Consider the following 26,770-nt stretch of genomic DNA (forward strand, 5'->3'; position numbering starts at 1 on the left):
TCATACTCTGTGGAAGACTTATAGTGTTTTTAGAGAATCTTTGTCTGCAAAGAATCTCATAATGTTTCTTTTTTTTAATATCTAGTCATAGTATCCCATCAGATGTTAGCCACTATGCATCATACAACACCTTCCTAATTTATTGACAGGTTTTCAGTGATGAAGAATGTATTTATTATATTAAGCACCTAGAAAGCAGTTGGACTGTGTATAGTAAAGCTTCTCAACAGCTTTACACTTGCCATTCTTTGCGTACCTGTGTGGTAAAGGACACTGTGTATCTCTGTGGAGTCTTTTTCCACTGTGGAGTCTTTTTCTACTGTGGAATTTCCATGTCATAGAAGAATTTAATCTTAGATTAACAAGAAAAATAAATTCAACTTCTGCTCTCCTTACATGAATGTTAATTTGGGCATTTATGTGGCTGTTAAATGGCTTGAGATACCAAGTCATATGTTTAGATGATGATGCTGACTTTCAGCATATGAAAAGAAAGAATGCTCTTCTTTTTCTTAGTATCACTCATTTGAAATATTAGAGAAAATGTGTTTACAGATTACTTGCTTATTTAAAATATTTTGGCTTAACCATGTTTCTTTTTCAGGTAGATTTTTTAATTATTTAATGTTGTGAACAGTATTATACTTAGTAAATATCGGAGAAATCTTGATGTAGTAGTATGAAAAATTGTCAGATTTTTAAGTGAGTTTAGCAGCTATTTGTAGTTTAAGTACATCCAACAAACTGTATGAATTAACAGAAGACATCTGTTTTTGTTTTAAATACTGTGTTATCTAAACCAGTTTGAAAACAACCTTTGTCGCATCTTATAACAATTAGAGATGGTATGTACTTTCTTATGTATAACATTTCTACCATTGGTTTTGATGACAAGTCTTTGAAAGCAATATTAGTACAGATAGGCTGTTCTGAATCTGTTAATTTGGATTCTGATTTAGAAATGGATTAATTTTTCTCATTAACTTTTTTTTTTCAATACACACTCTGGGTGAGTTTTCTTTATCCTTAGGTCACATACCTAAGGATATGTTGGTACCTCTCAACTCCTTCAGCTTTTAAATGGGAGTAGAAGGTGCTCAGAGTCATACACGATGGTGGCTTTATGCAGTAGACAGTACAAAGACTTCTAGTGCAACTTTATAATATCTTCAATAATCTATTCCATTTTACTTAATGGTTATGTTTCATATTTATATTTAATTAGAAATTATATAAAAGCCTAAGTGAGGTGAAGTCCGAAGTGGAAACAGTGATAAAAACTGGGAGGCAGATTGTTCAAAAGCAGCAGACAGAGAACCCAAAAGAACTGGATGAAAGGCTTACAGCTTTGAAGTTGCAGTATAATGAATTGGGTGCAAAGGTAAGCTCTGTATTTTCAATGTAAAACTATGCCCTCTTTTTAACTTACAGAGTGAAGAATAATCTTGGTATGGTAAGTTAACGGGTTTGTTATTGATTCCATTCAAGGCCCTCACGTTTTCTAAACAACGGGACAGAAAGAATGGAGGCAAAAGTAATCATGAGGATGGCTATTCAGTTGTTTTAAGAAAGCATAGATCCTTCTAGAAAAATATAAAATTGCTTTATTACAGATCAAAATTATACTTTCTTAGTGTTTTAACTTTTTTTTTCTACTATTTCATTGTGTTTTAGGAGTCAGAGAAGGATGTTGTTTCTTTTAATACCTTAAACACTTGTTTCAAAACACTTCAGGTCAGGAAAATATTTAGATTTTATTTGTGATTTGTTTTTCTTCACATTTTACTTAAAGAGCTACTTCATAGAGGAAAGAATTATATCTTTTCATTTCTTTCTGCCTCTTACTGTACAGATCTTTATTTCACTTCTACTTGTTGCTGTACAAAAATCTGTTGATGAAGAATTCTTGCTACTGAAGCTTTTATCAGGAGACGTTTGTGTATCACTCTGCTTCAGCTCCACTCTTGAGTTTAACCATGTGTTCAGTTATTGTCATAACTGCTCCCTGATTTAAATATCATGTACAAACTGACTTACCTTTTCGCTGAATCTTTATATATGCACCACATAAGATATTATTTAGTTGTATGTGGAATAACTCTCCTAATCTTTTTACATCACAGATACCAGTTACTCCATGTTGGGCAAAACTGAGTCACCATCCCTTGAGCTCTGTCATGTGGAATGTATTGCCTTGGACTAGAACTGCTTAGGAAACTTCTGTTAAAACAAACAAAAAGCCCTGATATTTATACAATACTCAGTTTGACCACTTAAAGTATGTTAGCATATGATTAGGAAGACTACATTAATACTTTCCCAATAATCTCTTATCTAATATCAGCTTCACCTACAGAAAAAAAAAAAAAGTTCTCAAAATGGTATAGTCTTTTACCTTATGATACCAATAAATTATTTATATATAATTAACTTTGTAGAGTAATTCCTGTTAATTTCTCAAACACTGTCATTCCTTGTTTAAAATTTCCTTCTCTACATCATCGATTTCTTTATGGATTCGCATGCATTTAGAGGCTGTTACACTTCCCAACAAGAGAATGTTTTTGTTTACTCATTTTTTCCTAAAAGTCAACTAAACAGAGAGTAGGAAAGACAGACCTTATGACCAATATGAACAAGACCATGATTGAAAAAAAAATTGCGTGTTTATCTCTAAAGGCTTTTTATTTAGGGTCTGCATTATCTATGGAGTGCATTGCTTGCTTCTGAAGTAGAATCTTCTACAAGGATCTTTGAGCTCTGAAGAGGAGTTGTGATATTGTCCTAAAGAAGACTTCACGCAAATAATTCTGTTAACAACTATCCTTCATTAATCTGTTTTCTTCCTCCTGCCCTCATTAGAACTATCCACAGAACTTCTAAAAACTGTAGGGTTAAAGTAAATTTGTTGCTGTAACTGTCTGAATGAAGATTGTGAATGACAGATGTAGTGGTCGGTCTATTTCTAAAATTTATACACTTGAAATATACAGAATAGGACAGAATGCAAATTTTTGGCTTTGTCAGATTATAAATTATTAAAACCATAAATTATTACTAACTAGGAAAATGAGCCCATGGTGATACCGAGAGTCAGTTTGCGATTTAAACACGTAATGATAGTTGAACCCCACTGACTACGGTACAATAAACAAATAAGAATTATGTTCTTTTTGACAGAGATAATACTCATTTAAGATCCTGTATTAAAACATTTCTCTCTTGCTAGAAAATAAAGGTATTAAGATGTATCAATCATTAGGGTGTGGATAGCTATCATTTGAGACTAGATAATATATTTGGTTTCTCCATTATTTTAAAAAGGGTTGTAGCATTTAGTCCTACATTATATTTAACGTAGCAGCAGACAGGTGCCATTGTTATAGGAAACCTCTCAACTAATGAACGGATAAAAATGTGCCATTAGGAAGCCATTAGTGATCTGAAGTGAGCCATATTGCAAATTAATATCTCTCAAAAATCTGCAGTGTGTGTTTAGCTTTCTTCTCCTAGATGTAATTTCTCACATTTACTTTTATGTAGCATGATAGTTAATAGTTTTGGAGAGAGTCACAAAGGCCCAGAGATACAGAACTGAAAGAATCAGTTAGACATTATTAGCCCGACTTGATTGCAGTGAGTCAAAGTCTGTCTTTTTTTTAAAAAAAAATAGAATAGTTATAACTAATGGTAAGTCTCAGGACCGAGATCTGTAGACTCACTTGTGTGATTTCATATGTACTGCTTCAGGAGGTCTCCTTATATTTGAAACAATCTTTAAGCACATTTTTAAGCAAACAGAATGGTTTAATATAAACATGTTGAACAATGAAGTGTTGTACTCTCAGATGCACAGGAAAATTATGATAATTTCTGTACCTATGTAGTTTTTCTAGATATTTTACGTTTCATGACTCTAGACTCTCTAAACCTAGAAAGTCTTTCCTTTAAGAAGACTTTTTTGCCTCAGACTTTACTGGCAAGTGCTCTAGCTGCACTGCCCGAGTCACAGAAGGCAAAGGCAGGGACTGGGAGAATGAAGAACCATCCACTGTAGCAGAAGATGAGGTTCAAGACCATCTAAGGAACCTGAAGGTGCACAAGTGATGAGATGCGTCTGTGGGTCCTGAGGGAACTGGCGGATGAAGTTTCTAAACCATTATCCTTCTTATTTGAGAAGTCATGGCAGTCTGGTGAAGTTCTCACTAACTGGAAAAAAGGGAAACAGAGCCTCCATTTTTAAAAAGGGAAAAAAAGACGCAGGGAACTGCAGGCCAGTTAGTCTCCCCTCTGTGCCTAGCAAGATCATGGAGCAGATCCTCCTGGCAACTGTGCTGAAGTTCATGGCAAATAAAGATGTGATTGGTGACAGTCAACATGACTTCACTAAGGACAAATCATGCCTGACAAATTGGAGGCCTTCTACGATGGGGTTACAACATTGGTGGATAAGGGAAGAGCAACTGATGTCATCTACCTGGACTTGTGCAAAGCATTTGACACTGTCCTGCACAACATCCTTGTCTCTAAATTGGAGAGACATGGATTTGATGGATGGACCACTCAGTGGATAAGGAATTGACTGGATGGTCAAACTCAAAGAGTTGTGGTCAACAGCTCAATGTCCAAGTAGAGACCAGTGATGAGTGGTGTTCCTCAGGGGTCAATATTGGGACTGGTGCTGTTTAACATCTTTGTCAGTGACACGGACAGTGGCATTGAGTGCACCCTCAGCAAGTTTGCCGATGACACCAAGCTGTGAGGTGCAGTCAACACACTGGAGGAAAGGGATGCCATCCAGAGGGACCTCGACAGACTTGAGAGGTCGGCCCATGCAAACCTCATGAAGTTTAATAAAGCAAAGCGCGAAGTCCTGCATATGGGTCGGGGAAATCGCAAGCACAAATAGAGGCTAGCTGGGGAATGGATTGAGAACAGCCCTGAGGAGAAGAACTTGATTGATGAGAAGCTCAACATGAGCTGGCAATGCGACCTTGCAGCCCAGAAAGCGAACTGTGTCCTGGGCTGCATCCAAAGAAGGGTGACCCCAGGTCAAGGGAGGAGATTCTGTCCCTCTGCTCTTATGAGACCCCACCTGCAGTACTGCATTTAGCTCTGAGGTCCCCAACATAAGAAGGACATGGAGTTGTTGGAGCGAGTCCAGAGGAGGGCCACGAAGGTGATCCAAGGGCTGGAGCACCTCTGCTATGAAGACAGGCTGAGACAGTTGGGGTTGTTCAGCCTGGAGAAGAGAAGGCTCCAGGGAAACCTTAGGGCAGCCTCCCAGTACCTAAAGGGGGCCTACAAGAATCCTGGTGAGGGACTTTTTAGGAGGGCATGTAGTGATAAGACAAGGGGAAATGAATTTAAACTGAAAGAGGGCAGATTTCGATTAGATATAAGGAAGAAATTCATCCCTGTGAGGGTGGTGAGGCACTGGGACAGATTGCCCAGAGAAGCTGTGGCTGCCCCATCCCTGGAAGTGTTCAAGGCCAGGTTGGATGAGGCTTTGAGCAACCTGATCTAGGGAAAGGTGTCCCTGCTCATGGCAAGGAGGCTGGAACTGTATGGTCTATAAGTTCCCTCCCAGCTGAAACCATTCTGTGATTCTATGAAGGTGTGAGGTTTGTGGGGTTTTTTTTCTTCCTTTTTTATTTTATTTTTTTTTTTAGCCTCTACATATATGGATATAAATACCTCTGAATAGTCCTAATTGCTTAAGTAATATCAGACCTTAAACCTCTTGTATGGGAATGAGTTTTGTCTGTTTAGAACATTGTATTTTGCTCCAAACATCCAAATATGCTTTAAGAGCATGATTGATAATTTTGAAACTTTAGCAGTGGCCTCAATGTAAGTATGTTTGAGATAAAATCGCAAGAATGTAAAATTTAGTTTGAGTATCAGGGTGTAGTGGTTACATTTATGAGAAATGTTCCATGCCTGTGCTTACTTATGCATTCATTTACCCTGTTGTCTCTCTCTGGCACAAGCACATATACATATATACAAGCAAACTACCATATTACAGCTCAGGTAGTTTTTTTCAGTTGTGAGTGTCTGTGAGGTAGGGTCTGTAGCATGCCTATGTCAAATCTCTCTGTGGTAATTCCTCAGAACAGGGAGCTGGACTCTAAAAGAAAGTGGCGGTAATAATGTTCTTACTGCTTTCCTAAGGGCATTTCATGCAGTAGGGGCTCTTACAAGGTCAGGTCTCTCCTCACAATAGCAATACTGCACAAGAATTTTTGACTGTAATACTAAAAGCCTGTAAAATACCTTTCTTATTTTTCAAGTATCTACTTTTCTTGTTTTATTTTTATTCATTACATTGAAGGATTCTTGCGAGTAAGCTATTTAGCATAGCTAAAGTAGCTTTAAAATGGAGAGAAAATTTATGGAGATAGTATGTTTGCTATCACTGCATAAAAAAAAGGCCTTTAGAGGGCACTGTTTCCTATTTTTCTTTAGAAATACATCTTTACATTTGAAGTACAAACAAACTGATTAATAAGTAACCTCTGGAGGCATACACGGTACACAGAAATAGTGTAATATTATTGATATTATGTACAGAATTTAGATATGTCTATAGCAAAGCAAATATTCTTTCTGTGTTTGAGCATGTGTCAGTAACTTCATCTTAGAGTGTACTGGGTGTTTAGGATTCTTACACAAGCAATCACACTTAGAGTAGTGCATTTTCCATTGTATTGCTGTTAAGTACCTGGGAGTAGTTACTTACAATGCCTAATAATACTTATCAGAAGAAAAGGTAAAAAACATGAGTGGATCCATGTGTGAATGTAGCTCTAAAGAGCTGAGTTTTGTGGTACTTCCCCGGGGATTTACATCTTGGCCTGACTCTAAGTTCTTAGGTCTTATTTAATATATTTTGCATACAAAAAAGCAATTAAAGCTTATTCAGTGAAGAAGAAATGCTCTGAGATTTTAGTAGTAAACCTCTACAGAGTGACGATATACGATCAGGGACATTTTATTGCTTATCCCCTGGGCAAATCTGATCTATTTAATAGGGATAGCAAAAGCCATGTACCTAACCTTGTAACATCCTATCACATTTTAAAACCTTAAACTCTTCCTGGCAGTAGAGCTAGGAATCAATTTGATCATTGTGCCATTACTTGTACTTAAACAGTGTCAAAGCCTAAAATAGTTTTAGCAGATATCGATACCAGTTTTGAATATCTGACACTACTGTAGACAATTTTTTCTATTTAAAAAATACTTAAATAGAAATCAGTGACTACATCTCACTTGATTTCTAATTGATGTGTGAGGTAATTAGTAATTTCTTTTAAATATTAGTAATCTACTGAACACTTTTAATCCACCTTCTTTAATTGACCTTTTTTAAACTTCAGCCCAACATAACTAATTTGTATTTTACAACTACCTGTTGCCTAATATCTATCTGAGATCCCTTCATTTACTCTTCTGCCCTCTCTAGAAAATGTGCATTTCACCTTTCTTTGGTTGATATATTTAGAACAGAGATGCCTGATCTTTAGTCATTGCCAAATGAATCACATGAGGACACTTGAGGACGCTTGGGTTTCCCTCCACTGTATGAAAGAAAGTAAAATGATATTATAAAAAAAAAAAAACAAACAAAAACAAACAAACAAAAAAAACGAGTGGTCTTGTTGCAGGATCACTGTGAGTCTGACTGTGTGCTGGTAACAATGTTTGTCATGCTAAAGTGGCAGACATTTTTTTTTATGAGATGGTGGGAGAGGAGGCAAGAGAGCTTAGTAAAGAATGAATCAAATAATATAATGTAAACATACAAGTAGTTCTTCAGTGACTCAAATAAGTGTTGTTAAACCTTGGAAAGAATTTACTAATGATACACATTTCTGCTGATTTTTAATTTATTTTTCAGTTTGCTTTGAAAAAAAGAAACGAAATACAAATTCTTATGCAAAATCCCTATATTTAAAGAGTATTAAACAGACTACAAAATAATATGCTGAGAAATTAAAAATTTCAAGTTAACTATGCTGCCTTAGTTTGACATCATTCAGTGACTTTCGTGTTTCAAGATTTTGTGGTGTCTTTGGCAGATAATTTTTTTTCTTCTATTAGTGTAGCTACATAGAAAAAACCCTGAGGATTCAATATCGCTATATGGCCATCTATACGAAAATATACACTTTGAAGGGTTTTGTCATCTATTTTATGTCTGAAGGAAAGCCTGTTAATTCAGTTATTCCAGATTAGTTTGCTGTGCATGGCTTCAAAATGGAGGAGGAGGTTTACAGAGGTCTTCTGCTAGTTCAAACTCAATGTGTCTTTATGCACATATTTTTCTTGTATGTGTTTGTATTCTAGCAGCAAAATTACAGATAGTGAGAGAACTAAGGCAAGGCGTAACTATATTGAGAGTGCAACTCAGCTTGTGAAATTACCAGTTAAGCTCCTACCGAAAAGTGGCATATGGAAAATGGTATATAAAAATCATTAAACCTGTTTCACTGAAGAGTTAAGGAACACATGTTTTCTTTCTGCAGGTGACAGAAAAAAAGCAAGAGTTAGAGAAATGCTTGAAATTGTCCCGGAAGCTAAGAAAAGAAATTAATGCTGTGGCAGAATGGCTTGCAGCGACAGATGCAGAATTGACAAAGAGATCAGCTGTGCAGGGGATGCCTAGCAATTTGGATGCTGAAATTGCCTGGAGCAAGGTAACAATGTAACACTCACTGTACCTCTATATATCTCAGTTCATGCATATTAAAGAAAGCTAGATTTGTTTCTTGATAAAGAGAATAAAAAAAACTTGGGTTTAAATTAGTGGAACTTTGTAACTGTTATGGCATTATCTCACCCTAACATTGATGCTCAGAAAAGTTTTAACCATCTTGTCTCTGCATATGCCAGTAGCACAGTTCACCTTCATATTGCAGTAATCTTCACTGAAAAGAATTTAAAGTTAGAATTATGTTTTTCAGAAAGTACTATAAATTATCCATCTAGTATCCATTTAAATAGAGATCTGTTGCTCTCTCATCCCATTCTACTCTGATTAGAAAAGTATTAAACAGTAAAACAGTTCCAGTGGATGAAAGATTAAAGATTAAGACTATATATTCCACCTGTTTAGATAGCAGCCAAGAGGTGTGACGTTTGTTTTCCTACCCTTTTTGGTTTCTATCTCACTTATTTTCATTCTCAGACTTCTTACTTCCATAAGACTTCAACTCAAATCTTTTAGGTTAAAACTCAAAGCCTAAAATGAAACTTTCTTTAAAATTACTATGAGTGCCACAGTTTAGATAAGCATCTTACAGAATCACTGAGAAATGCAAGAGTTCTAAATCGAACTGCACGTCTCTGTGTGATGTTAAACAGCACAGTGTCATTCAACACTAGCTAATCTAGTTTATATTCTGCATGTATAATAAAAGTCCAAGCAGAAAATAGACAAACTAAGCCATCATTCTACACATATACCAAAATCTGTGCTTTAGAGGAAACTAAAAAGTTCAACAAGGCCAAGTGCAAGGTCCTGCACGTGGGTCAGGGCAATCCCAAGCACAAGTACAGGCTGGGTGGAGAATGGATTGAGAGCAGCCCTGAGGAAAAGGACTTGGGAGTGCTGGTGGATGAGAAGCTCAACATGAGCTGGCAATGTGCACTGGCAGCCCAGAAAGCAAATCGTATCCTGGGCTGCATCAAAAGAAGTGTGGCCAGCAGGTCGAGGGAAGTGATTCTGCCCCTCTACTCAGCTCTCATGAGACCCCACCTGGAATACTGTCTTCAGCTCTGGAGTCCCCAACATGAGAAGGACATGGAGCTACTGGAGCCGGTCCAGAGGAGGGCCACGAAGATGATTTGAGGGCTGGAGCACCTCTGCTATGAGGATAGGCTGAGAGAGTTGGGGCTGTTCAGCCTGGAGAAGAGAAGGCTCCGGGGTGATCTTATAGCAGCTTTCCAGTACCTAAAGGGGCCCTACAGGAAAGCTGGAGAGGGACTTTTTACAAGGGCGTGTAGTGATAAGACAAGGGGCAATGGATTCAAACTGAAAGAGGGCAGATTTCGATTAGATATAAGGAAGAAATTTTTCCCTGTGAGGGTGGTGAGGCACTGGAACAGGTTGCCCAGAGAAGTTGTGGATGCCCCATCCCTGGAAGTGTTCAAGGCCAGGTTGGATGAGGCTTTGAGAAACTGTGTGTAGTGGAGAGTTTCCCTGCCCATGGCAGGGGGGGTTGGAACTAGATTATCTTTAAGGTCCCTTCCAACCTTAACCATTCTATGATTCTATGATTCCATGCTCATTGTTATCCAAAGCTTCAAAATTTCGAATAATTATATGCAGCCAGAATAATTTTAGGTAGGTGTTCCTATATAATTTCTAAACACAAAACAACAATAAAGCCCCTTAAATAGTATTGTTTATTTGTGTAAAAATGTATCACTTCTGCTCTATTTAATAGAAAGAATTCTTTAAATATTTTACCAATTTTACCATGCATTATAGAAATATTAATAATTCACAGGCAACCTTACTACTTTTTTTAAATGCTGTGCGAGTTAAAGAAACTGAAATAAAACTTATTGGTGGTTTGTTTGCTTGTTTTGTGGGGAATTTTTGTTTTTAACTGCCCCTTTCAGGATCCGAGCTTGACAAAATGTCTTTAGCTTTGAAATACACCGATGATTTACGAACAAATAACAAAAAAAGAAAGTCTACGAGTCTTTTGTGATTGATCTCTAAGAATTATAATGTTTTAAAAGTAATATTCAAAAATATATACAGATCAACTTTTGCTATTATTATCTTACAATTACTGCTTTGATAATTGCTGCTTTGACTTTCAAATCAAAACCTGGATCCCTAAAAACACAGTTGCTGCTTGATGTTCTCTCATTTTCACTTTCTGCCTTTCCTAAAGTCTTTGCAATTTCTCTCATTACCTTTGATTGATATTGTGATCTTAACACCCATAAAAAAGGACAAATGTCAAATTTTTAAGAGGTGGATTATACAATCATATGGTTTTAACGATCCCAAACTAACCTGCCAGTTACTCAGTCCGTTTACCCAGTCAGGAAAATAAGAATCATCTTTGGTCGTATTAAACTACACAGTACAGTTCTACTGAAACAGAAACGTACGCTGTATGTTCCTGCATGGATGTTCAGGAAAGTTCATCCATATATATCGCTTCACAGCACCTTAAATAAAAAGATTTGTCCTTAATATAATTTAATTGATAGATATGAAGCTTAATGCTTCAGAAGTTACATAATTAGAACCTAAAGCCTGATGATCAAGTGCAGTTACACAGTGGGAAGTCCTTTTTATGTCTTACACTTGCTACAACAAGTACAACATATTTTTATCTTATGACAATCAAAAAGGTAACTAGAACTAATTAAAATAAGAAATATTAACATGAAAAATATATCAAACAAGAAGCACTCCACCTACTAATCTTAAAGAATGCCATTGAGTATTGCGAATTCTCACAAGGAATTGATACATAAAGGATTGCATGAAAAATTGGTAAAAAGCACATTTTGGCTTCAAATTCTGCCCGAAGTCTTCACTGAGTCTAATCTCATATATTACCTCAGCTCTTCTTCAGTAAGTTCATCACTAAAATAAGAATAAACAAACAACTTTGTATGAGAGCAGCTGCCTCTTGTTGAAGTATATATATATACTGAGTGAATGGCTTTCAAAATTCCTTTATTAAGATTCTCTTTAGGAAATATAAACCGATATTTACATAAGCATAAGCAGACTTTTGATTTTGAGCAATCCAACAGATAGTATAGGTGGCAAATCTTCCAAATGTAAGTATTTGCAGAAATTATGTGACGTAAGTACACATTTTCCTAAAGATTCTGCTCCCACTAAGAGGCAGATACTGCTCCATGTTATCCTGGTCACTTTAAAATTCTTGTGAGGACTTCATAAATAAGTACAATACTGATACTCCTATGTGGATTTCATGAGGCATCATACAAAAGCGTACATCAATAATTCAGTCCCCAGAACCAAGCTTTCACACTATCTGATTAATGTCACCGCTTTGGGCTTTGGACTTCCCGGGTAAGTAGGCTGCCAAAGACAGTAACCAATTTAATGAAATGCACTGGGAGATGAATTAAACCCAGCAGATTCCCATTGTGACGAGAGACTGCAGAAAAACTAAGATGGAAAACGGAGGGGGGAAGAGGAGAACTCAATAGTGCGAATGAACTGAAAATTGGATGTGTGCTGCTGTTGATATAACTAAGCAGAGAGCTCATAATCTTTTTTCTTTACAGCACAGGGAAGCCGTTATATTTATTACTGTACTTATTTCTAATTCATTTTCAGTACCCAAGACTTCTTAAAAGTTAAAGTAGCTCAGAGGATTTCAGAGATAATTGTAGAGGCTAGAATAAAAAACTCATGTATACAAATATTGTTTCAAGGTATAAACACTTAGAAATAAAAAGGAATGTCCATTTGGAGTAGGAAATGACATTAATGAAACATAGCATTAATCTGGACATGAATGGAAATGTGTTATTTGTTCATGTCTAGAATTTTCCTAAGGATGGAACAAAGACTTGGCTGAGTTATGTGAAATGAGATGGGCAATATACTGAAGACTATAAATCTTGCCTTTTTACTCAGGAGAGACAAGCTAAATCTTTCCATTTGAATTCAGTTCTGTTATAATAGATAAGAAAAATGAAATGTGGGTGGAAAGATAGTCATTAAACATTGTATATTAGAAATCCGCTTATAATTAGAAGTCTGATTTAGTGAATGTATGTATCACTGAAGACATTAACCATTGCAGGGTTTATTTGTCTTTTAATCAGGAACTGGCCTGATAAGAATTAGATTGCCAGGAAACCATGTTCTCAAAAAGGAAATGGCAGATGGTATTACCAGGAAAAGTCCTGTATCACTCACTGCTATCAGCAGTGTGAGTCTCCCAGTGCTTTAATGTTATATTTTAGCACAGTGTGTAATACCAGTGAATATAAAGCTGACTTGAAGTACTTAGAATTAGATTAGCTAACACATTTAGCAACATATTTCCTGTCAGTAAAATCAGTAAAAGAAAATGACCTGAAAATTGTGTTAACTGATTCATACTCTGTGGCCAGAATGCAATAAAAATGAAAGATGTGCTGTGAATAAACAAATAAATATGTATAATCAGCCACTGAGAAGGCCATAATATCAGCTTCTGATTAATTCTTTAATCCCACTATTGAGAGCTGAACCACATAACTCGTTTCTTTTAGAAAGGTTCAAATTGCAAAGATTACTTCCGAGTAACCCACAGTGTACAGGCAGTGTGGAGGCACACAGAACTTTTCTTCTACCTTTCTTTAGTCTTGAATTTTTTTAATCTACCTATGTTAATGACCAGCACAATTACAATGTTATCCTCTGCATTCAAACAAACAATTTTTTGTTTGTTTGTTCAAACAAACAATTTTTTCAAACAAACAATTCTGGTTTGTTTGAAAAAACATCAATAGTTTAATCTGATATATGGTAATTTTATCACTATAAAGTATAGCTCGGAAGCCCTCTGCACCATGTCCTCAGAAAAAGCCATTCCTATGTCGCTTCTGTTTTCAAATGTCATTTGTTCCTAGTAAGTACTTGCTAATGTGAGGAGGCTGTGATTTTCACTCCCTTATGAAACACTAGGTTGGAAAAAAAAAAAGAAAATAGAAAAGAAAACAACAAAACTCAGTAGTATTTGTTAGTAAACTGAAAGATTGAGTGTGCTACAGCTCAGTGGGGTCAGAAAGCAAGCTGTGAATCCCACTCAAAGTGTACGTGGCTGCTCAGGGAGCTGCATTTATTTATACTAACATGATTCATCCTGTCACCCTATAGATCCATGTGTAAAATTAGTAAAATACCGTTGTGTGCAACTACAAACCTGCTATGAATTCTCAGTAAAGCTTGTCTCCACACCTTTCAACACTGCAAAGCAATCTGCCTTCTGCCCAAGTTTCAAGCCATCCAAAATTGTTTTTCTTATATAAAGCTTTTATTTTACACTACAGCTTCTTTCTTGAGATTTTGATGTCAGGGACTGGTATAGGGAAGCTCAACTGGTCTTGTCTCCTTCTCCCTATCCTCTTTCTAGTGTTACTGGGATGGGAATTAGAAACTGGGCACCTGAAGCACGCTCTGGATGCAGAGTTTTAACAGAGGAGAAAGATCTATCTGGTTGCTTTCATTTCCTGTGTGCCCGGAACCTAGATGCCATTTCTCTTGGAAATGTTCAGATTCTGGATTTCAGTTGTGAAATGCTTTCCCAGTTTTGATTAAGGCACTCTACCAGCATTTTTCTGAGAAACATAAATTAGAAGAGAATAATGGTTCCTTTAAAAGCTAAGGAAAGATTCCATTCAATGAAATATAAATATTTTTTTTTTGAGTCAAAGAATTTCCATTGTGATATCCTGTACCAAATAGCCACAACTGGCACTTCAAAAAAGTAGAAGTACAAGAGTTTCTTCCAAAGAGATATTTCAGAATTCTGCCTAACAGAAATTAGAACAGCAATCTGAATTGAGAGTTTGCCATCATCTTTAACTCTTGTATCTGCTAGTAGGTGTGATCCAACATAGAGGTATATGTAAAGAGGAGATCACTATATATATATATGTATATATATTTATATATCTCCTTAATATAATCTGTATAACTGTATACACATTTTAATGCAGCTGTCTTTCCTGAAATTATTTACGGAACTTTTGTCTTCCAGCAGGTGATACACGCTTGAATAAACTTTTGTTTTATAAATAAATATACAAGTACTAAGGAAAAAAAATAAAAGAATTTGATTTCATAACTTCACTATATGGCAAATAGAGTTAATGTATTCTGTTATAAAACACTTTTGAACATTGCTGAAAAAATTTAACAGCCTCAATTGAATTCTGAGTGTTATGATGCTAAATCCAACCTTTTGTTTACATATTTCTCTTTCTCCAAAATGCCATGTGAGATTGCATCGGAAAATTAGCTTCTTCCTAACTTCTAACAAGTTTATGTATTTTATTTATGTTGCATAGTTTCATCCTCATAAACACACAAAATCAAAATATATAAATTGCCTAGTCCTTCTGGACTTCACCACTCTATTTGTTTGTGTTTCATATTATACCGACAGTGTAGCGAAGTTTGGGATTCGAGTGTTTGGTTTTTATAGGCTTCTGGTGTTTGAAATGTCATTCCTATATTTCTTAAATTACAGAGCTAGCACTTTTGATTCTGTGGTTAAAATTCTCTTCCTGAGAAGGACGCATGGTGACTGTGGTTCGATTAGAAGTGCTTCTTTTAGTGCATTCAAGTTATCTGTGAGAAATCAATGTCTTGCTTTTCTTCTGTTTGTGTTCAATTTGGACCACTTCATGTCTAGCTGGAGCTTTCTTGTATGAACTGAGATCACATATGTCTGCATCTTTGCTATCAGGTGCCAAGGAGCTCAGATAAATTTTTCTCATAAAACTGGTTATATATGGTATTGGGAATCTGTAAGGAATTTGTACGTCTGCTTTAGTATTCAGCAAGATTTTTGTAGTCTGCATTGTGTCATCTCAGTATTTAGTATTAAATCCCTGCTTTTTTACATGTTATCCAGATATGTTGGGGTTTGTGCCTTTTGTAGACTTCTCACATGTTGCAACAAACATTAAGAAATGAATAATAAGTAAATTATGCAATCTTACATATAATTTAAATCTATTTATGTAAGGTAAGATAATCGTGTGAGAAGATTCTGGAAATCTGATCTTGTAGCTCTCCATATATATTTTAATCATTCAAGTTTAGAGGTGCTATAGATAATAGCTTATTTTAGTATTTTAGTTAGCAGAGTGAAATCCCAGTGAATGGAATGAGAAGATGCATTTCTACAATTAGGAAACAAGAAATCTAACAGGAGAGAGGAACATGGTTTCTGCTGAAAAAGATTGCATTGAAAATATTAAAGAAATATTAAAATATTTCTTAAGAGTATTTTCAGTGGAGTTCTCTAGGTCTTAAGATGCCATCATGATGCTTTATTATTGTATGTAAGCTTTATGTGCTATTTGATAATTATGCCATTTTATTATGTGAAAAGTAACTTTAACCATCTCAATATAAATATTATAAAATGTGGATTCTTGTTTAATAATTCAATATTAAAACTATATTTTAAACACTGAAATTATATATAATTCACACTTTCAAAAATGAAGCTATTAGCAAAAATTATTATAAGAATATGAAGAATATTTACATTTTTATCAGAGCTAAAGAAGAACAATTTACTTTTTATTTACTACTCTTCACAGAACACTTTCTTTTTCTACAGGAAGCAAGAGTGTGTTCTAGTATGAACTTACTGGCTGTTTTAATATTTGATGTTCTTAGTATGGAGAATTTTTAATTTCCTGAACTTTTATTTTTGATTCTGTTCATGTAGGCAACACGGAAGGAGATTGAGAAACGCCAGGTCCATCTTAAGAGCATCAGTGATTTAGGAGAGAATCTGAAGACAGTGCTGAAAGGAAAGGAAAGTCTAGTGGAAGATAAACTCAGCCTCTTGAACAGTAATTGGAAAGCAGTAACTTCACGTGCTGAGGAATGGTTCAATCTGTTATTGGTAAGGAAAATGCATTTGTTCACATAGAAGTGTTGGTGCCCAGTCGTAGGTGCTCAGCCGTAGATGAATGCTTTTTCTGGTGCCCTGGAGTACGCTTATTGAATACATAGGTACAGACAATCAGATTGATTGCTGTTTAGTACATTGTGTATATTTTAAGAATCTGACTGTTTACAGAATGATGGATTTATGGAGTCTTGCCTGCTAGTGCTTCCCGTTCCTGTCTGCCTCGATAGTTCCTGGATGATTTATTTTTTTCCTAATGAATGAAATGCAGTTTCTCCCTGAGGACCTAGACTACTTAAATATGAATCAACCAAAAGAAATAGTCTAATTTGAATAAGTCTTGATATTGATACCAACAGCCTCATCTGCTTTTGGTTACTTTAGTCTTTCTATTTGGAAGAGTAGTACATTTGGGAATGAAGTCCCAGCTTGCATGTTGGTTTGGTCCATAGAGTAGCTTTAGTATGTGTGAACTCGATATCAGAGGCAACTAAATCAGGAGCTCAGGGTGCACACCTAACGTACTGAAGGACTATGATTTGGTCTTTCAGAACTGCATGATATGCATGTTTTGTGGTGCCGATTTGGATGGGGATACTTAGTTAAGGGCACCAGATTAAGCTTAGTCCAAAGTAAAATCCCTAAACCACATTTAATTCATATTCAGGAGCTTCAGTCCCAGCTACTTCAAACTGCTGATAGTCACTTAACTATATTCTCCATTAAAGTTAATTCTGCCATGAAGAGATGACAGCTTGAGCCCTTAAACCCAGAAGAGTCTTAACTGTTTGACTGCCAGAATGCTTTGGGAAATCTTGTATGCTGTTTCTGGTGCTGAGAGAACGGGAATGCAGTTTCAACCCAGAGAAAGTAAAGTGATTCTCAAGAGTGTGTTAGCCTTTATTATGACTTTTCAGAGCTTGATGTCTTAGAGATCAACTAGAGTCTGTGTGGCTACCTTACGAATGCTTCTGCGATGGATATACAGCATCACTACAGCGCTTCTTTGGCTGTATGCAGTGTACAAGTGCAACCACCTGGTTGTGCCTGTTTTATCTGGAAAATTTAAGCATTTCATTCAATATGATGTAGGTCCTCAGCTTCAATGTGGAACTGATTGTAAGAAACATGTAACGGAGTTTATTGACTGGTATAGTTATGTATTTCTCTACTTTCTCTCTGCTTTGGATTCTACAGTTACTGTATAAAATTAATAAGTTTTATTTCATAACGTATAAATGTTTGCCACAGTTGGCAAACTTGTAAACACAGACTGAATATGGATATTTTAGTAGTGTACCAGTGGTAAGCACAGCAACATGTCATTGAGCTGTTCCTTTTGTCCATAAAAAGTATTACTTAGTATTACGCCAAACTACGCATAGTTCTCCTGGAGTTCTGAGGTGGATATGTGTAGACCTTACTCTAGTGAGCTCACCAAAAAAATTAAGGAGGGAAAAAAAAAAATCAGAATATCAACTAGAATTGCTTTTTAAAAAGCAGAGTCTCAAAGCTGAGAAGTTAGGTGAAATGCAAATAAGTTTTATAAACAAAGCTCGCATTCTAGATTGTGACTTTGTAAGTGCATCTTTGTTTCCACCTTAGTTTCAATCAACTCAGTGGCTTTCCAAAATGAGTTCTGTGCCTGGTTCTTGGGAAACATCTTTCCACCTGCAGTAGGTCTGGCTGTTGGCTTCCTGTTCCTCTCAGCAGCCTGGCTGACCTGCAGACACCTGCGTCTTGCTGTGACTCTACCACCCTCCTGCCTGTCACTTTGGAAGCTTCTGTCTCTCCTAGAATGTATTTTTGGAGAAACATAACACATAAAGTGAGAGCAAAGAAACTGATTCTGTCCTTCACAAAACAAATAGCTACTGTACAAAATAATCAAGTTTAATTTCATAATGTAAACATGTTTGCCACAGTTGGCATAATTGACTATTATTTCAGTTCTGATTACTTTTTTTGTATGCAGTATTTACCTTTTCCACACACAGGAATATCAAAAGCACATGGAGGCTTTTGATCAGAATGTAGCTAATGTCACAACTTGGATGTATCGTGCTGAAATACTGTTGGATGAATCTGATAAACAAAAGCCCCAGCAAAAAGAGGAAACTCTTAAGGTAAAAAAATGTGATTTTCTGGAAAACATTAATTTTATTCTAAAAAGGAATGTGTCAAAACTAACATATTTTGAAAGGTATCATAAATTGATCAACATTCTTTTTCTGCAATAAAGCTACCCTCTGGCAGCTTGTAGATTACTTAATAAATTCACACTGCTTTGTGAAAGTTAAGTCCTTGCAGAAATAAAGCCAGATACGTTTTTCTAAGTCTTGGGGACTTCTTGGTGAGTAGAACAACAGCTTATTAAACCTGTATTTGCTGGAAAACACTCTTTAAACACATCTGGTTGAGCAAAATCCTTTTTTTCTGTGTTCTTCATTTTTAATTGCTTTTCTGTTTTTTCTGTGATACTTGTCTGATATGTTATCTGCGTTTGATATCTCTGTCATATGATTGTTTTAATTCTGTAAACACTGTTTGCATTGACCAACACCACAGACAAGAATATTATATGATGAACTAGCTGTATAATAATGAGTTAGTGTATTGATCAGGTTTTATCTGGCCCATTGCATCCTTTGACCAATTGATGAAAAATTAGCTTGCAAGATAGATGTTCAAGTATCTAATTTAAAATAGCTTATTTGGTAAGATTAAACAAGTTCAAATTATTATCTATATGGAATTTTTTTTTTTGTATTGAACTCCATGATATATACTATCTGAGGAACAGTTTGCAAATCAAAATCGGAATTGTATTGCTGGCACTAACATAATGATACCATTTACTAATGTAAAACTTTACAAATGCCAGGGCAGAGCATAAATGAATGCCTCATTGATCTCAGCAGGCTTAGAGGACAGACTTTTGTAGTTGAATTAACAATTTTGCCACCATCAGGTACAAAGTAGAATTATCTTTGACATCAACACAGGTATATATATTTGTGTTGCATGCAGACATTTCATACAGACAGTGAAATGTAATTCTTAATGCCCAACTGTGTTTATGATTCCTGAATGCCTGGATATCCTTTTCAGCCTCTGTCCTTACTGAGATCTACTGTTAAGATTACTATTGCAGAGGAAGAAGGTATTTGCCTTCAGTTTTTTTTTTAATTTGTGATAGATGTATAGAAAAAATTCGCACTGATTTTCATCTGGTCATTTTTCCCCACCTCAACTACAGGTGTGAACAGTAATGAAATCAACAACTATATATGCAGTTCCATAATACGTAAATTAGCAGCTCTTCTTAGCTTTAGAAACGTAAAATAATTTAGCATATCTTGGAATATGCTGAGGATTGTATTGTTGCAGACAACAACCTGCCTAGAAATAATGTTCACCATTAATTTCCTCTAAGATATATTAAAACAGACATGTAGATAAGTTCCTGCCATAAATTTGAGGGATATGAATGGGAATGTTACCTAATGTATTTCTACTGGATTTACACACTCATGCATAATTATCTGAATTTGATTTGTGGTTTTGCTCCCTATTCCTTTGCACACTCTCTCTCTCTCTCTCTCTTTCTCTCTCTTTGCATTTATTACTAACTTCAAGCCCTGTCTCTTGCTCACGGACTGTAGCGCTTAAAGGCTGAGCTGAATGATATGCATCCAAAGGTGGATTCTGTGTGTGACCAGGCAGTAGACTTGATGACAAACCGTGGAGATCACTGCAGGAAAATAATAGAGCCCAAACTGTCAGAGCTTAACCAGCGATTTGCAACTATATCACAAAGAATTAAGAGTGGAAAGGTAGGAGGACTTGCTTCCATATGGAGATAAATACAAAATGGTATTTAATGTAAGGTACACAATTACAACTACATAACAGGCTCAAGTTTCTCCAAAAACGAAGCTTTTAAAGGAAAAAAAATGTAGATCTTAAGAATATTTCTTTTTTAAAAGTGTGAAGGTTTGAGTTTTTTGACGTTAAGGTCTTGTCTTTCACTAACACAATTAGAAGTGTTTGCTAACTTTATATGAACATAACAATTATTACTTTATTAACTTATAAAAATTTAGCAACATCTGAGAATTGGTAAGATTATTAATCTTCTCAAAGTGTGAGTAGCCTTTTTTTTTTTTTTAATATGGATTGGTTTTGGGGAGCTAATTTTTCATTAAATGCACCCAGTCTTTTCCTGCGAGGTAGTAACCCATCAAGGTTGGAGATACACATAGATAGATACACACAGATTGTATTGATTATACTTCAGCTTCATTCATATACTTCAGTATTGATTGTACTCATCCGTAGAATGAGTTTGACTACTGATTCTGAATTCAATATGGATTAGATAATTTTTAGTTGTGACTTCTGAACTGAAATGAGGGAGGGTGTAAACTGCCTACTTTCTCCATTGTATTTGCTGCCTTTATTGTGGAGAGCTATTCGGCAGATTAAAGCAGGCAGCCGTACAGGTTGGTATATAGGATAATGGAAATGCACGGATCCCGATCTTAACTCTTGCTAGCTAGTGTAACAGCACCAGAAATGAATGCACACAGGATCAGTGGCAGAGCTGGAAACAAGCTTTGCAAAAAGCCTAAGCAAAGAGACATAGTTTTCATTAGTTGTTTGGGGTTTACACAGGGCTCAATACCCTGTGTAACCAGCATATTCTTTATGGATATTTGAGTTTATTTAGGTTTCACTTCTGGAACAGAAAGAATATGTCCTATGAATAAAGATCATCTTTTTTTCTTTTTTTCCTATTGAACATCAGTAGTATTTCAGACATCCCAGTGTGTTTCTCACTTACCTCTTACAGAAGTACAAGCTGTAGACAGAGAATGTCTTGGCACAAAGGCCAAACAACTGTGTTGTGTGAGATTTTTATTCTGAACGTCTGCTATCTGGATTTCCTTCTCTGGATATATCAGTCTGGATTTCCTTCTCTGTTTTAGCTTGCACTTCCACAACACTGTAAGCATACAGGGCTGATGCAGTCTTTGATAGGGTTGTGTGAAATTGTTGTTTGTCTTAGGGAACAACGGGGCTGCCCGTAGATGGTTTATCATGGGTTAATTGTTTGCAGTGTTTGTGTTGTGGGCTCACTCAAAGAAGAAGGAAAACATGCTTATCAAGATGGAGCCTCTTCAGAATAAAACCTACAAATGTCTTCCACCTGGCAAACTTCTCTCTCAGGTGTTCTCCCATTTATGATTGTATAGACAAGATGAGCTGGAATGGCAATACCTTGCTAAGCTTTATACACTATGTACCTAGCAAGATGAGAGAAATAATTTCAGCACATAATTTGAACGGTAAATTAGAATTTAGAGGACCTTTTCCAGGACCTTGGGGAACAGAGAGCTAGAGTATGATTCACAAAAGATATCTATAGTTACAGATATTGCGTAAGATAGAGAGACAAAAGCTTGTCTGAATTCTTGGCGGTTCTACTGACTTGCTGAATGTGTTTGGGTTCTTTTGTTTTTTTTCTGGGTGCCTTGTTTCATTCACCTGTGTAAAGTAGGTAACTGCACTTCTCTTAGTCATGATTTCAGCTTTATAGACTGAAAAATTATTATTCTTATGGGGTGATATAACACTTCCTAAGTGTTTGGGGGGTTTTCATACTTAGGTAAAATTATTCATTCAGTGAATAACAATGAATAACTGCAAAAATTATTCAAGAGGATGGTAAGATCTCACAATCTATTTTAAATCAATTCTCATCTGTTTTCAAATTAGCTGTATTTTTCAAATACTAACAATTATCAGTAAAACAGTGAAGTAAATAAGAAATGATCTGTGAAGTCAACAAATGGTAGTATGTAATCATTGCATTCTTAATTAACAGAATAATCATAGCGTACTAAAATGAGATTTAACATTTTCAAGTGGTCTTTGAACCACATTCCTTATTTTCCCTTTTGTTATTGTTTTTAGCATTTGTCAGAGATTAGTAACTTTGTATTCCAGTTTTATTAGTTGATTTGTCTTTTAGTGACATTTAAGTACTTTTGAAGACATCCTTCAGAGCATTTGAGAATAAATTACTATGTAGTTTAGTATTATTTCTACCTCAGCTGAAACACTTGATGAGTGTAATTCTGAGCTTCTTGATGAAAAATTTTGAACACAGTATTATTCTCTGTAAATATTGTGTATTGTTATATTTCCATTAATGTTCGTAAGTACGCAAAATCTTTGTCATTAAAACAATCAACCAGATACAATTAAGGTATTTTTACCCTAATTCTCCCATGTCATCTGTGGACTAGCTGAGAATAGATGATGTCCAGTCTCTCTTGTTTAGCTGATTAACTTTGATGGTTATCATCTTCATTACAAAATTTTCTTTTATAATAACTACCGATTGTACTGGAGCTAAGAGTAAAAGAGAACTGATTAGAATATAAAGTGCTTATGTCTTAGGAAAAAGACAGTTGTATGTCCAAGAGTTCCTGTAACGTCATAAAGCATTAACTACCTTTAAATCTAAATTTTATGCAAGAATCATCAAGAATTTGTTGCTTGTTCTTGCATTTAAAGCTCTGAGAGAAGAAAAGATTTTCTTTCGATATTTTGCACTTAATAAGTATGTTACATATTGTACCTTAAACTATCCACAGACACTCAGGTATTAGGTAGATAAAGGGTGTTGTATTATTAAGTGGCACTTGTTTTAGAGTTTAAAACTGAACTCTAAGTTAAAGCACCATAATTATACCGTGTTTCATTTTGGAGGAATTGTGTCTGTTTTGTTTGATTAAGAGGTTTTTGGTCCTGCATTTTTGTTGAGGCTTTTTTGAAACACAAGCTCTTTTAGTGAAGTTTTGTTGTTTTTTGTTTTTCTTTTAACATGATACAAAATATTGTTAAGGGAATATCTTATACCAAGATTATCTGTCTTTTGGTTTTTATAATTCACCTGGCATTTTTGCAATTCTTTGTGAGAGAGCAATGATTTCAAAACACTGGAACAAATTATCATGAATTTTTTCTCAATTCGTAGTAGTAGGTGGTTTTTCATCTGAATGGATTGTTTGTTATTGTATGAGTAATTTCTGAAAAAACAGATTTAGCCAAGTAGTGTCACCACTTAATTTTTTAAACAAATGTTTATGTTACACTGTTTATCTAAACCTATTCTTACACACAAATGTGAGAATATATATATTTTTTTAATTTTCACTCACCATGGGATTTTATGTTTTCTTATATGAAAATTCTACACTATTGTTATATACCTGTCTTTAGTTGTATCTTTGGGTACTTTGAGTTGTACGGTGTAGATATTTTTCCACATGATGGAAAGTCTAACATTGTTTTAGCAATACAAGATAGAACAGATGTCTCTCTTCATTTATGTTTCTAACAAAACTATTAAATATGTGATTTAAATAAATAATCTTTGTATTTCTCCCATTTTAGCCCTTCATTCCTTTGAAGGAATTGGAGCAATTTGATTTCGATATACAAAAATTGCTTGAGCCACTGGAGGTTGAAATTCAGCAGGGGGTGAATCTGAAAGAGGAGGACTTCAATAAAGATATGGTAATTTGGTTGAAATAGAAGTCTGAGTGAAGTAGGCAGGGAGATGAAAAAAATTGAGTGAAAATTAGAACCTTCCATATTTGCATTAGGATCTTTAGATATGAGTTTGACAAAATTTTACTGAGCTAGTATATTATAAAATCAAAAGTCCTAAGTTAGCATTAACGAAAAGTTTTAGTGATAAGTAAATTGTTAGTTTATAAGAAAAACATTTTTTGACCCTTATGAAAACACTAAGCAAAACAGGAATATTTTCTACGGGTGCTATACTAGTACCAATGATATTACAGAATAAGGAACAAGTGTTAAAATCTCTGTAGAGTATAAAAACCAAGAAAACTCCAAATGACGTATCTAAATGGGCAATATAATAAAAGAAGACATTGACTAAAAACAAATGATAAGCAATGATCATTGAAAGAAATGCCCTTCACCAATCAGTTCTTAACAGATCTGATTTGACCATTTATTGTAAAGAGTTTTTGTGGCTGTGGTAAGCTTTATTATTTATGTTTGCTCTTTGCAAGTAGTAAAAATGTTTATGCATATTAGGGGCGGGGGGAGGAAACAGCGCTTTGCTACTGTTGCCACTGTGGTGTGTTTTCTCTAGAGTGCTTTTCAGGGGAATGACCCTTCTTGACCATGCAATAACAGAGATTCATCTTTAGGACCCTCTCTTTGTAAATCCTCAGCAAAATCAAATATATATTTATTTACAAGCAATATTCTTTTTCTTTTAAGGAATTCTTCTTCAAAGATAGATACTTTGTATCAATACTGAAAGGAATCTTTACAGGACCTTTTTTCTATTTTTTTTTTTTTTTCCCCCAGGAAAATTAAAATTTAAGGCTCTATGTGCTGCAATGGTAAATTCTAAGTGAATCAAGTTTGACAGGGCAGTTTCCACTACTCGACCATATTTTGGTCTCTTTCTTTACATAAAATGTTTAGTGTGGCTCAAGAGATACACTAGCAGAAGCTGTGGCACAGATTCAACTTCTATGTAGAAAGTAGTTAGGGATATAGTTTTCCCTGCCAGAATAGCTGTTTAGCATTGTGATGGTATATGAAATGGTCAGGAATTACATGGCCTCCTGACTAGTATGCTTAAATTCAGTGGGTCACCACATCTGATCTGAGGGAGGAAGAACAATTTAATAATTGACATAAAATGAAATTAAAAGTAATAATGACAAGAATGATAATAGAAACAATAATAGAATATACAAAGGAGTGATGCACAGTGCAATTACTCACCACCCACTGACCGACACCAGTCCTGGCCCAGGCTAGTAATCCCAGAGGAGTGAAGCCTCAATACCGCAATCCTGGAAAAGAGAGAGAAATAAAATAAAATTAAAAGTAACAATACTGGCAATTTCAGTCACTGCTGACAATGATTTTGAATATTTTAGATGTTTCTATTACTTTTGTTTCAAGATAAAATATATTTTACCTTTTACCTTTAATCTTTTCATCCTATTATCCTGGATGCTGCATAAAATGTAATATCAAATATCTGCGGGTTTTCAAGTGCTGTTTTACTTGTATACCTGAAGTGTCTACGTGTGTTACAGAAAACAAGTAAAAGCTATTTGGTCTTCTATATAGAACTGCAAGTAGATGTTAGATGATTACTTTAGCAGAGGAAGGGTAGTTTTTATATGTCTGTATCTCCTAGTACTTAAGTAATAATTAGATTAAAATGCCCATTATACTTGTTATTTTTTTTTTATATCAGAGTGAAGATGACGAGAGCACAGTGAAAGAATTGCTGCAAAGGGGCGACACGCTTCAAAAGAGAATCACAGATGAGAGAAAACGGGAGGAAATAAAGATAAAACAGCAGCTGTTGCAGACTAAACATAATGCTCTCAAGGTATAGGAGCTACAATTATAAGCACATGTTACTAAAACTAATTTTTCTTCATTTCGGGGCATTGTTCTGTTAAATTAAATGAATCTTCATTACTGTTTAGAGATGAGTAATTTAAAACTATTTGGCTATAAACATATTTTCTTATATACTTCTCTTGATGCCTTGGAAAAGACATTTTAAATCTCCTGCTTAACAAGTACTGTTTTTTCCTCAGTGTTACAACTGTGTTTGCCAGTTGGACAACAATGATTTCTTTGATAATAATTCCTTTTTTTTAACACAGTAATCATGTTTTATGTCTCCTTCAGTCAAGACTTTAGTTAGAATCAGTTCTCACAAACTTATATTTTCAATTGTAGAACACATTTCTGGTAATGAGTAAGTTGTTTTATCCTTTAGTAAAAGATTTACATGCTGTGCTCTTTTGGTGAGAAAAGTGGCTTCAGCCTCTTTAAAATAGGTAATATCAATACACCTGGCAGCTAAAAGGCTGAAAAACAAAATCACATATCGAAATTCACTCCTGGAGTTATATCTGTATGATAATGTTCCCAGAAACATCCACAGTGAGACCTATTTGGACAAGCTAATAGTTGTAACTGTGAGTGTTGTCTTTCCAAGAAAAAATAGAAGTAGAGGA

At 35.2% G+C, this 26,770-nt stretch overlaps 1 protein-coding gene across 2 annotated transcripts in view; it reads left to right on the forward strand.

The window, feature by feature from the left end:
* DMD (dystrophin) overlaps positions 1-26,770 on the forward strand; it is a 1,192,425-nt gene that overhangs the window by 502,389 nt on the left and 663,266 nt on the right. For both annotated transcript variants that reach the window (XM_086608718.1, XM_086608727.1), the window contains 7 exons: positions 1,226-1,381; positions 8,535-8,705; positions 16,476-16,655; positions 18,659-18,787; positions 20,327-20,497; positions 24,129-24,251; positions 25,993-26,130. In XM_086608718.1, coding sequence (XP_086464844.1) covers positions 1,226-1,381; positions 8,535-8,705; positions 16,476-16,655; positions 18,659-18,787; positions 20,327-20,497; positions 24,129-24,251; positions 25,993-26,130 — 1,068 coding nt within the window. The remainder of the gene's footprint in view (positions 1-1,225; positions 1,382-8,534; positions 8,706-16,475; positions 16,656-18,658; positions 18,788-20,326; positions 20,498-24,128; positions 24,252-25,992; positions 26,131-26,770) is intronic.

The sequence above is a fragment of the Tauraco erythrolophus genome, chromosome 1, assembly GCF_009769465.1.
Source record: "Tauraco erythrolophus isolate bTauEry1 chromosome 1, bTauEry1.pri, whole genome shotgun sequence".
Classification (NCBI taxonomy): Eukaryota; Metazoa; Chordata; class Aves; order Musophagiformes; family Musophagidae; genus Tauraco; species Tauraco erythrolophus.